The 14,014-nt window shown below is 31.2% G+C and overlaps 1 protein-coding gene across 1 annotated transcript; it reads right to left on the reverse strand.

The window, feature by feature from the left end:
- Window positions 1–10,340: 10,340 nt before the first annotated feature.
- Window positions 10,341–11,165, reverse strand: LOC107844457 (probable membrane-associated kinase regulator 4). Its single transcript, XM_016688869.1, has one exon. The coding sequence runs from the start codon at window positions 11,163–11,165 to the stop codon at window positions 10,341–10,343; it is 825 nt and encodes a 274-aa protein (XP_016544355.1).
- Window positions 11,166–14,014: the final 2,849 nt, after the last annotated feature.

Raw genomic sequence — 14,014 nt, forward strand, 5'->3', positions numbered from 1 at the left:
TATTCTTTTAATTAGCATGTGCAAACATAGTGCACTAGAATTTCTAAACTTATCAACTAATAACATGTGTAAAGAGACTAGGATAATTTAATTAAAAGTGACAAAAGAGTTTGAAAATGAGGTGTAGGTGACTCAAATTTTAATAATTGAGTGGATGTGACAACTACTTTATAATGAATTAAGAAAGTAGAGGAAGTTTGAGAATAGCCCACAAATTTTTTTAATTTACACTTTGATCCAAATGTAAAACCTAATATAACTAGAAACGGAAGAAAAAATGTGTGTGTCTCTCTCTTCTCATTTATTGTTGTTTTCTCCCTCTTTGCGATTTTCGTTGTTCATTGTTGCTGTTGCTTTATTCATCATCTTTTGCATTGTCATCATGTTCTACTTCATTATCATCTTCATCTTCTTCTTGTCGACCATTGTTGTTGTTTTTACTGCTACTGTTGCTACTTCACCAATTTTTAGGTCAAATTTTATTTCGTACATCACTTTACACTTTGGTATTACTTCATAGATGAATTTGATAAGTAAAACTATGGTTTTTAGTTGAATTTATCATCTAGGTAACTGCTATTATGCTGTTTTTCAACAATAGATAACACACGAATATGAATGCAACATAAGAGCCATCTGTTTAAACAAATCACTTATCTGTTGCAATGAAAGACTCATATGTTGGATTCATGTTTATGATTCTATAGTATCATAACATAAAAAAAACATATGGGTCATTTGTTGCAACAGATGACTCCTCTGTTACAACAGATTATTCATCTATTGCAACAGAGTATTTATCTGTTGCAATAAATTAGTCATCTGTTGTAATAGAACCTGAACTTGATTCCAACTGATATGTCATCTGTGGCAACAAGTAAGTCATCTTTCGCAACAGGTTAGTTAACTGTTGCAACATGTCACTCATTTTTTAGAATCAACTTCAAAGGTTTTTTAGTACTATAACATCTATCCCAACATGCGCTTCATCTGTTGCAACAGATGAATAGTCTGTTACAACATATGATTCTCTTGTTACAATAGATGACTTATCTGTTGGAATTAGCTTCAGGAGCGTAACATGAATCGCAACAGGTGAGTAATTAGTTATAACTGATCACTGACCTGTTGCAACATATTTTTCACATGTTACAACAGATTTTACATCTCACGGGGTTCATGTTACGACACTATGAAATCACTATTAATTTTATTATGATATCATTATTAACTTTTTTTAACAAATAACTTTATTTAGGTACCACTAATGAAGGGATCAATAACAATAGGGGTGGATTGTCATGGTCAATGGATCGAGAAGAGCAATCGATATGTATGGCATTGGAAGGAGAGTGAAATTCTAGAGACGATAGCTATTAGTCCAAAGTGATGTTTTGTTTTATGATTTTGTAAACTTAATCATCAACTATTGTGGACTGGATTGTCAATCGGAAGAACTCGTCATCAGCTACATGCATAACTCCTTTGAAAATAAGAGGGTACTACCTTTCAAGATAACTGATCAGGTTCAATTGCGTACTTATCTTAGTAATTTAGATAGGCCGGTGTTAAGGGTCTACGTGGTTGAAAAGATGATAGAGAATGAGAACCAGAATATAGAAGAAGTAAAACAACAAGACATATTTGATTTATAGTTAGATGATATGGACATGAATATTCCATATGATGATCAAACACCTACGCCCGTTACTGCAAGCAATACGACGCCCGTTGCTGCAAGCAATACGTGGGTAGTTCATCTCAATTGATACGTCTGGCAATCATCCACACGAAGAGAACGGATTTTACAAAGGAATGTCATTCAAGGATAATAAAGAACTTTCTACTTCTTTGTTTATTGCTTACTTGAAAAAAATTTCAGAGTAAAGAAAATGATTAATTCGAGCAAAGTCTTTTCCTACAGATGTGCTAAGTTGAACTGTAAGTGGTGGTTAAGGGCTATGAAGGACTTAAGTTTTGACAAATTCATCATTCATATTTATAAAAATTATTACACATGTAGTTCGGAGCACATTAGGAGCCAAAATCCTCTCGCCACGGTAGAGTTCATCGGTCAATATTTCGAGAAAAGATTCCCCAATGGTAAAGGCCCTTCTACGAAGGATATGTCCGATCAAATACTTATGGAATTAGGTGTCATGGTTAGTTATTGGAAGATAATAAGGACATGGGGATTTTCAAGGACTTGGTTAGGGGGTACACGAGCACGGGTATGCAGTTCTTGATGCCTACCGTTACATGCTTGAGTCCATAAATCCCAAAAGTAAGATGGCATTGCATGTTGATGAAAATGAAAGGTTCAAGTACTTTTTTGTATCGTATGGTGCTTGGATTCAAGGTTTTCAACATTTGAGAAAATTCATAGCCATCGACAGGACCTTCTTGAGGAGTAGGTATAAGGGAGTTTTGCTAGCAGCAGTAGCGCATGATGCGGAACGGCACATCTTTTTTGTTGCTTTTTGTGTAGTGAACAAGGAATGTGATGCCTCGTATGGATAATTTTTGAATAAATGTGGAAGCTACGTCGAAGATACCTAAGAGTTGTTCTTATTTCGGATAGACATCCAAGTATCCCAAAAATGAGTTCAATTTTGTACACTTCAGCTTACTTTGGTTGTTGCATGAGGCATCTTAGAGATAATATTCGAAACAACTTTCACAACGAAAGGGTCATGGCCCTTTTCTATAGAGCAGCTAAAATATATAATAGAGATGAGTTTTTCGACCATTTCAATCAAATAATGGATATGCATCCCAAGGCAGCCGAACATCTCGTACGTGTTGGTTTCGAGTGATGGAGTTGTGCATTTTGTCAAGAAAATAGGTACATTCTTATAAATTTAATGTCTTGTTTGAGTTACAAGTTTAGTATGATGTAGTACTAAGTGATTTTTTGTATAGGTATAATATTATGACGTCAAACATAGTTGAATCAGTGAATTTATTATTTGCCATTGAAAGATAATTTCCCATCACAAGGCTATTTGATGAAATAAACAAGAAGTATGGTAAATTGTTTCACGAAAGGCGTGTGCCATTTGCAAACGCAGGAATGAAGTTTGTTCTAGAAGCGAAAAAACAAATATCAATGAACATCAGCTTGGGGAATAGGTTATATACTCATCAAATAGCAGATTACAAGCTTAGTCTCGATGGTCGCGGTCATATTGTCATAGTTAAACTTCAAAAAAGATCTTGTACGTGCAGAGTTTTTGACTTGAATAAAATATCCTGTCCACATGCTATGGCAACTCTTCGAGCTCAATACGGTGCACAATATGGAACTAAAATTTATGATTGCTCCTCTCCATATTATTCGGTGGAAAAATATATAATAGCATATAGTGAGAATATTAATCTGATGCCTCTCGAAGAATCTTGGATTGTTTCTGTTGAGCTTTAGGGAAAATTAATACCTCCTCCATATATTGACCCAAACACTATCAAATCGGGAAGAAGGTCATATAAGAGGAGGCGTAGAGTCAGAAAATCATTTTCATCAAGAAAAAGAAGTTCTCCGTATGTAAGAACGCTGGCCACAAAAGAACTACATGCCCGAATTGTAATCCACCATGATCATTGTAATAGAAAAAACTTGTGTTGTTGTTTGTTATGGACTTTTATATATTTAACTCATTGTTGTAAACGAAAATGTTATCATTTGTTATATAAATTTTTTTAATAACTTGTGCATCAATAAAAAGAGGCAGAACAGGAACTAAATAATAAAGACCACAAAATTATTTTCAACAGATTACCTATCTGTTGCAACAGATGGATATTTGCTGGAAGAACACAATGTAATTCATCAAACTAGAATGTGTTCCTACAATAAATGACAAATTTTTTGCAACAGATGGATAATCTACTGACAAACGCAACCAAAAACTAATCTGTTTCAACAGATGATCCATCTACTGAAAGAACTCAAAACCCTTGCTATTGCTACTGGATTTAAAATTGCTCCTTACGTCTAACTGTCGACATGTTTGTTAAGAAGAAGAAATAGACAGAATGAAAATTAAATAGGAATTAAAAAGTCAAAGTTGACCAAAAATAACTTTTTCATTACACAAAAACAAAATACATTAGGTATAGATCCGATATAGAAAAATAAAAATACATACGCTAAAATAAAAAAAACATCACCTAATTATTATTATCAGTCGGTCAATCGTCAACCAACAACAGTAGAGTCCTACTTAGCCTATGCATCTCTCCGAACATCCTTGCTTTTACGACGACCAACTCCCACTGCAGGTCATTAACCTGCCTCTGAATTTCCCACACGGTATCACGCAGAATAGCAATATCTCAAATAGGATCAACTATATCTACAATATGCATGAATTGACAAAAAATGTTAACACAAAAGTAAAGAAAAGAGTCCGAATGTAATACAACGTATACTATAAAATGGTAGATTTAAACACATAAAAATTTTTTACCTCAACGCGAAAGAAATATGCCTTTGAAGAGAAGTGGTTGAAGATGTAATACAAAAAGATAAAATGCAAGAAATAAATAAAGTGGAGTAGAATGAAGATTAGGTAGGGGCCTATTTAGAGAGGATTGAATCTTAATGTGTTTGACAAAAATCACGACTGTTCAGCTTCATTGTATTAATTACATTCAAACTGCTGACTTTTTATTTTTGATGAGAAGTCACGACTATTTGCTTTACATTCAAACTTCTCACCTTTTCAAAACATTTTTCTATTAATAATAATTGTTATTATTGATCTATCGCAATAGATAACCCATATGTCACAACAGATTTACCATCTATTGCAACAAATGGTTTATATGTGCAACAGATGAGACATCTGTTACAATATATGGATTATCTGTTGAGGCAGATGGACCATTTGTGGCACCATCGCACTGCATTCTCACAGAATAACTATCAATGCTAAAGGTTTTGACCAACTCTTCAGTGGAAGGGCTATTAATATTTGGATCATGTCTTTTGAAATATTCCTCATCCCCATGTTCATTATCTTCTACTTCTGATTGAGACAACGCTTGCAAAATAAGCTCATAGAGTGGTGGTTGTAGCCTAGATGCTTCACTTGTTCCTTTACTTGGACTTGATTCGCTTTTTTTATTTGGGAGCTATATAATCTAAAAATAAAAGGAATATAAAATAGATTATAATTGATTAATGCATCGTTAAAAAAGGATAACAATATATCTAACATGTACAATAGTAAAATAATAGTTTCAACAGATTACACATTTGTTGCACCGGGTAGGTTATCTGTTGCAGCATATATCTAACCTGTTACAACGAATGAGTAATCTGGTGCAATTATAAAAATAGATCACTCATCTGTTGAAACAGATGACTGGTCTGTGCAACAGATCACACATCTGTTGCAACATATGAGGGATCTATTGGAACTGTTATCAAAGATCAATATTATTTAGATTTCTTCCAATAGAAGGGTTTTCTATCACAACAGATGGCTGATCAATTGGAAAAATCAAGTCGTAGACATGTCCTATTAGGATAGTTAGTTAGATTTTATCCAACAGAAGGTTTATCTGTTGCATCAGATGATTAATCTATTTTATTAGATTTTTAATCTGATGATAAATCTGCTGAATCATATGGTTAATCTGTTGCATCAGTTTTTAATCAGATGGTTCCTCTATTGCATCCGATGGTAAATCTGTTGCATCAAATAGTTAATTTGTTGCTTCATATAGTTAATCTGTTGCATCAATTTTTTAATCGGATGGTTCCTCTGTTGCATCCGATGGTAAAAATGTTGCATCAGATGGTTAATCTATTGCATCATATGATTAATCTGTTGTATCATATGGTTAATATTTTGCATCAAATTTTTAATCTGATGGTTTCTTTGTTGCATTAGATTGTAAATCTATTACATCGGATGGTAAATCAGTTGCATTAGATAGTAAATCTGTTGCATCAGATGGTTAAGCTGTTCTATCAGAAGGTTAATCTGTTGCAGAAAAAAATAATTACATGATTTGTTCAATAGAACAACAGAAATATCACCATTTTTATCAAGAACAAGAACAAATCAATCCAGCAACGGGCGCAACACCCAAAACACCAACATCGTTATTTTATTTGTACAAACACAAAAATCAAAAATCAAACTTCAAAAAACGCAATAAACAACAAAAATTCATATTTCATTCCGAAAAGAGAAGAGAGAAAAACCAGAAATTGGGAATTTATTCAGATCTCATTTCAAATTAACGCAACAAATATTGAAATTGTTAACCAATAATTGGCTCAAGTTCCTCTTTTTCTTCAAAACTAAAACGCCATAATTTTTAACCCGTGAAAGAAGAAAAATGACAATGAAGAGCTTGAAGTTATTGTGGCCGGAGAGCAAGGCTGTCACGTCGACTGACGGTTGAAAGTCGAAAAGAAACTTCAAGCCCAACTATTTGTCGCTGGAGGTTGAAGTTGCCTGGATTTGAAGGGAGAAATTTGCAAAACTGTCGCGAGAGAGGGGGAGAGTCGGTTGATTTGGGGTGTGGGTTGATTTATATTTTTGAAAAGATTAGAAAGTTTTGAAAATATTAATCAAGTTCACAATTAACCTAATCAAATTTCTTAATTATGTTTGACTCTTTAAGTTGATCAATGTCAACAATCATTCATTCAAGACTTAAATAACACATTTCTTTCAATTTTCTCAAGAGACTAGGCTAGAATATAGAGGAAGTATGTATTAGTGGTTGTCTTCTATTTTAAAGGATGCTTTATTCTGATCAATAACCTCCTATACAATTACATTCGGTGTATTAATGACCTAAAGTCAAAATCCAACAAATGACTTCAATTTTTAAGAAAAGTTAATACATTTATCTGTAAAGTTTATTTTCTAGTTTCTTGAATGCAAAATTATAAATATTTTTTATAATAATTTTCTTCAAATAATTCTTTTTCAATTAATAGCATAACCAATGGATGTATTTTAGCTCAGAAGAGGTGGCCCAAGAAAGTGGTACCATTTATTTCCTTACCGTACATAACTATTGTTGCCTTATATGCTCCTCCATCCCCGTTTTTATGAAGGTATTAGTGTACTATTTAGGGAGACAAACATACTTTGTAGAGAAACAAAATTTAGTTGATGAAAAGACACGTAAAAGTGAATTGTCTTAAATGAAAAATCAAGCTTTAAAGTTGATATTTAAAGGTAACACTTGGAAAAAGGTGGATTAGGAAACAATCAATCCTTGAATATAAAACAAAAATATTTTTTTGTACATCATTATTTGTTCACTTTTTTATTAACATAGAAATTAAGAAGCAGTAAATGGTAGAAATAATTTTATCATATTACCTTTGAATATAGTAAATTTAATGTCTTTAAAAATACATTAAATAATAAATTATATTTAATGCTAAAGATAAAATAGATAAAAATAAGTAAATTATTGATTGATCTGAACAAATATTATTGAATATCTCGAAATAAAAATATAAACAAATAAAGATGAATAGATAGTAGGAATAAAAGCATTCCTTCCCCTGGCACACAAGATTACGGACACTCAAATAAATCTTATGATCATGGATTAATTCCACTCTCTACAAGTAATTTATTTCGCATCATTGCGCTCACTCTCTGTTCATCTTTATTTATTTATTTTTTTAGTTTGAGATTTTAAATAATATTAGTTCAGATTATAAAATTAATGAACAATTTATTAGTTTCTATTCATTTTGTCTTTAGCATTAAATATGATTCATTATCTTAATGTATTTTTTAACATATTAAATTTATTATATTTAAAGAGTAATATAGTAAAATTGCCCCTATCATTTACTATTTTTTAATCCATCAATCGATAGAAAAGTGAAAGTGAACGCAGGAAGTAACTATTTTTCCATTGAAATTTTTCACTAAAAATTATTTAGTGGTTATTCTCACAAATATTTTAATTGAATCCATGAAAAAAGAAAATATGGTAAGTAAAAAATTGGGTAGCTTCCTAAATTTCAGTGTTTCAGTGAGAATGTGTTTTCAACCATACATATTTCTAATGAATTGATTCAGTAAAAAATGAAGAAAAAAATTATGTTTCATAACATAAATTTCTCATTAAATATTCAGTAATATATATATATATATATTTCTAGTAACGACTATATTTAGTGTAATGTGATATTATCTGTTTTAATCAAATTTCCACTATTCTTTGTCTATTTTCACCTCAAACTAAATACTACACGACCCACTATCAAAATTTGTGAACTTGTATGGAGAGTCATAGTGTGACGCCCACATCTCCGTATATTTATGTCCCCTAGCGCCTACTGATTTCTCTTTGCCTGTGGCATCTCTCAATTAAAGCAAATCGGCTTGTTCCACGGCATTATTCTGTTATTTCCGTACTCGCCAAATAAAGCATCGACTTTGCGCTATTATTTATTGTGTCAATTCAGCTTGTATGTTTTTTTTTTTTTTTTTTGGGTCAAATATATCGATAGCTTTTTAAATTTGATATAAATTTGATTTTGATATCTTAATTAAGTATTGTGCATTTTAAATATTTGAAGTAGTGTTTTATTATATCATTTTATCACCTTTTTGATAATTAGCAGAACAAATAAGTAGAATGTAATGCACTCTTCGATGATGTGGCAAGCAACAAGTAAAATAATTGCACATCACATTTTAATTTTTTCTTTAAAAAAATTATTTTAAAATCTTTAACCCCCCCCCCCCCCCTCCTCACCCTCCCAATCTCCTTCTCCATTCTTCCTTTTTTCACAGGAATAATCCATCCAATCTAAATTTGGATGGAGCAGTGGTGGATCCAAGATTTGTGGATCGCAGATGTTTAAAAGATTTAAACACATATATTGACACCCAAAATTTTAAAATTCTGCCTGAAAAGTAAAGCACTCATCTATGTTTTTTGGCTTGTTGGGTGTTTTTCTAAATCCTATACTAATTTTTATACATTTTTTATATAATTATATCTAATCTGCATCGGATTTAACGGGTGCTGGAATACCAAAAAATTGACTATAGGTCTGCTCTTGGGGTGAAGGTAAGTTTGACGGTGATATTAAATTCAATTGCGATGCAAATAATTTTGAAGGTGAATAATAATAAAATTAATGGTGATTATGTGGCAAATTTGGTTATTATACTAGTTTTGATTTTGTTGTTGTTGTAAGATTTTGTGTAACAATCATTGAGGACTTAAAAGAAGAATTTAGGAGGAGAAGAGTTTGAAAGTGTACTTTTTTGGTGGCATTATTACGGGATGATATAATTCTTCGAAAGAATATTTTTCCGTCGTATTCTTTCATATTTCCAAAAGTTCTTTAAAATTAGTATGTTTTTATAATTCTGAAATCACTGGTGGTAGTTTAGTGAATGATGGTGATGGTAATGTTGGAAGGTGGAGTTGGTGGTGAGAGAAGAAGAGAGTAAAGAAAAATCACAAAAGAAAAAAAGCTTATCAATGGTGGAAAGAGAAAAGCAGAAGGTTAAAAAAAATTAGAAAAATCATAAAAAGAGCTCTTCACGTGCCTAAGTTTAGTGCAATACAAATAATATGCTATGTCAGCAAAAAGTGTCAAAATGAGACACTTAGACACTTATTTAAGTGCTTAAAATGAACAATTACAGATTGAGATATCAAAATAAAAATTCGTGATAAATTTAAATGTTGACAATATATTTACCTTTTTTTTCCAGAAGATTTTACATCATCAAAAGTACCTCTAAACTTTAAATGCAGTTTTATGTGGGCCTTTTTTATCCCAAGCTACATCTTGAAATACATAACAAAGAACAAAGGATATTTTATTCAAAATCTACAAAAATGAGGTCGTTGTTGAAATCGTGATAGATTGACAATAAATCTTGAATCTAACTAAACTTCAACAAATATTATTATAATCTCCCTAAATATGTAGATTTAATTATGAATGGATGGACTAGAATCGAAGCTCCAAATGATTCAATTTGGATTCAAAAGCAAAACCTTTGGCGATTCTTATAGACCTAATTCATTGAAATTATATCCAATAAAATAGAAAGAACTATAAATCTCCAAACAACATATCTCTTGACCAATGTGAAATTTACCACTCTACCATACGTTCAGGAGCGTGAATAATATAACATGGGAGCTTAACATTGAGAAACACAACAATAGGAAATGACTGGTCTATTATGCTTTTACTCAATTCGAGAAGGTTCACTTGACCTTAAGCCTAATTCAGCTCCAAAAAGCTAGCTCATGAGATGAGAATTAACCAATTCCAATAACGGAGATCATAACTCTTTCCTCAACCAATATATGACTTAACCCTGAACTGCAATCTTGGGTGTTATCTTCAATGTCCTCAGCGTAGCAACGCTCGAGTTGTTTGTTGGAATGGTAAGGTCTAGTGACTTTTTACAATGAGCAACAGCAGCCTCAATTGAACCTTCAGTCTCTGAAGTGAAACTTCTGCTCCTCTTGTGGAAATTCAACTCATAATCAGAGTTGAAGGAGGAATCAGATGATGATACAGAGCCACCAGTTGAAGAAGAATTAGTTGAAGAGGAAGATAAATAGTCTGTTGGAGAATGCCACTTATTGGTATTTCTTGTTCTGGAAAATTTCATGTTCTTACTAGAATAACTGTTATCATTTGTGCAAGAAGATTTGGTGAACAAAGATTTGAGAAATGCCTTTGAGGCTTTCAACTTATGGCTAATTAAAGAATGTTTACACAATTTCTTGGGACTAATATTATGGCTACTAGTGGTGAGTTCTGTATTGGACCATTCAAAGGAGTTCTGATCATTTGGATTGAGTTCAAAACTCAACTTGCAAGATTGTGATGGGGAACCGATTGGGGTGATCAACAAGTTTATGCAAAAGCTTTCTTCTAAATCTTCTTCTTCAAAGAGTTGAAGTAGTTTTTGGTGAAGAGGAAGGAGCTTGCCAGCAGGGGAAGTTGTGGATTCTTTGTTATTGGTAATTGAGGCTATTTGAAAAGAAGAATTAGGAGATGATGAAAAGTAAGAGTAAGAGCTCACTTCAATGTCTATGTAGTCTTCTTCATCTGAATGGTCCATAGACAATGGAAGAGGATTGTTGGTCATTTGCCCCGGGGGAGGGGGAGATGGTACTCTATCCATGTGTGTATTGTTGAAGTGCTTATGGAGGGGAGTTGAGCTTGGTGAAGGGTGAAGGAACTTTGAAGTTTAGACGGTGTCAAGAGAGAATTATATAGATATTGGGTGAAAATTATTGTCACCCGCAACTTTGTGTTAAAAACTATTTAAGTTTTATGCATTGTTAGTGTACAAAATATTCTACATTATTGGATAAACTTAATCTGCTATTACAGATTAAACTAATCTTTCCATTTAACTTTGAATAATAGACATTTTCCCTCTCTTGTGTCAGTTAACTTTGGCTAAGTATTATGCTAAGACAAACAACTAAAAACTATGGTTGTACTAAAAGTTATTAATTTTATGACATATAATGATATTTAGATTGTAAGATGGATGAAATTTGTGTGATGTAAAATTGTTTGTATTGCTCAGACTTTCAGCTTAGATCCAAAATAATGTGATCATATTCAGAAAGGGAGAAGTAGCGAACCTCCCCAAGCTTGAGTGTCAACATGCTTGCAGGTGCTAATTATTTCAATGCAAACATTAGGTGTACTTCCCATTTTTAAGAAATTCAAAATTTTATAGTACTTTATTTCCATTTAAAAAAAAAACTCATGAAAAGTCTACTTTTTCTACTAATACTACTTGGTGGGTGTTTGAATTGACTTATTTTTAATTATTTTTAATTTTTAAGCACTTTTTATTTTTGAAGTTGTTTAACAAAGACAAAAAAATATTTGTAACTACTTTACTTTAAATTTTAAAAAATAATTAAAAAAGTCAAACACCAAACACTCCTTTAATTTTTTTGACTATTAGCTTTTTAAGTCGCTTAAAAAACTCATCCAAACATCTTTTTTTTTTTTTTTTAAAAACCATAATTATATAATGTTAGAAAAGAGGTCCCTTCAACTTTTCAATAAATTTTATTTAAATATTTGAATTATAATTTTTTATAAGTTAAACACCTAGACACATAATAAAGTGTTCCTATTGATTGGACTTTTTAGTTTAAATTTTGAAAAATATTTTGTGCGTACTTTCTAATGTCTATTAAGTTGTTAAGTTAAAAATATAAAATATATCACTTTCTTTAATTATATATATTAACCTCACTGAGTCATAAGATTTCAGTTGTATTTCTATTGAGGTTAAACAACAATAAAACATGCTTAGTGAGATTCCACAAATGTACACAAATCTTATCATTACCTTATTGAAGTAGAGAGGTTGTTTCTGAAAGATCCTCGCACAAATTCTTTCAGTTGATGTCGATGTATATGATTAAATGAGATGATATATTTTATGTTTTTAATTTAACTATTTAATCGACGTTTCAAAACACACACAAAAATTTTAAAGTTTTGAATAAAAATCTTTACTAGAATACTTTTGTCATGTGTTCAATTAGAACATTCAAACATTTAAATTTCAGAAATAGCTAACATTTAGCCAATAATTAAGACATCATAACTAAAATTTGCCTAATTACAGGTCGTAGCTACAATTTAGTAGCTAAATATACATATACAAATTTTGTTACGAAATTTTCTTTGTATACAAATACAAACCGTTATAGATTTGTATATGAGCCTCAAAATTTGCTTTGTATACAAATACAAATGTATATGAGCTCTAAAAATAGAGAGATCCAAATTAAAGATTTATAGATGAATCCGAATTATACAAACACACAAAAAAAATATATTTAGCTATTTAATTTAAATCTTAATGTAAATAATAATTATGTTAAATATTAGCTATGCCTAATAATTATAATTTGATATTTTCTGCTCATATAATTTTTTATAAAATTTTACTAATCAGTTTAAAAGTTTGTCGATGTATTAAGAAGGAAAAAGAGGATATTTTTAGAGGATATATGAATGGAAGCTAGGCAGATTACTCCAAAAAGGAGAGAAAAGTGTATAAAAAGCAAAACCATTGGGCCCATTTCGACTGGAACAAACATTTTTCTGCTGAGTTGTAAAGGTGGAAATTACATCTAGAATTTTTATCTATTAAAGCATGTGGTCTTAAATTTTTTTTGTTCCTCTAAATAAGTAAATAAGTTGTAACGATCTATTTCGTTGTTACTAAATTATTCATAAAAAAATTTTAATTTTCATTCCTAATATTAATTTGTGTCCAAAATAATCAATATTTTATTTATTAAGTCAGCTCAAATTTTTCGATGAAAATTTTAGCCTTCGAATGTGTCTAAATAGACTCAAGCTCGATGAATTTAATTATTCATAAGTGATAATATCAATACTTTAGTTTGAAAGTTCCTTTGGTATGAATTAAGGTCGTACAATATCCCTAACACCAAGTTACGTATAAAACTTTCTAACCGATACAGTTTCGATATAGGTTTCTATTAGGTCAATTTCAAACGATCATATCTCGTAGAATATAAGCATTTAGGGGGTATCAATACCTACCAAATCAAAGATATCTGAGTCCTCTTTCCAATGCAACAAACCGTTCCTCGATCCGAATTCGGAGCAAAAAGTTATGACTGTTTTACTGAGCACTGTTCGGGTTGAAATGAAATTTTGCTGTAGCGAAAATTCTGATGTTATTTAAATCAGCTTCAACCGTATTTTAAGTCTAAAAACCTCAAATTTCATTCTCCAACCCTAGAGGTGATTTCCTAAGGCTTAAGGTGAAATTCCTTGGTTGAGGTAAGTTTTTCCGTTATTTTTCTTCGTCATTTCTTTAACGTCTTAGAATCCCTAGAAAGACCTTTAATGGTGAAATTCTTTTGGGAAATACTCATGGGTGTTTTTAATATGACCTAGAGTTGATTCTAAATTATAAATTAAAGATTCTTAACATGAATTTCATAAACTTAGATTATG

This window comes from Capsicum annuum, chromosome 10 (genome assembly GCF_002878395.1).
Source record: "Capsicum annuum cultivar UCD-10X-F1 chromosome 10, UCD10Xv1.1, whole genome shotgun sequence".
NCBI lineage: Eukaryota > Viridiplantae > Streptophyta > Magnoliopsida > Solanales > Solanaceae > Capsicum > Capsicum annuum.

What these genes read in the sequence shown, in the direction of transcription:
- LOC107844457 (XM_016688869.1), bottom strand. Translation starts at nt 11,165, where the DNA reads ATGGATAGAGTACCATCTCCCCCTCCCCCGGGGCAAATGACCAACAAT.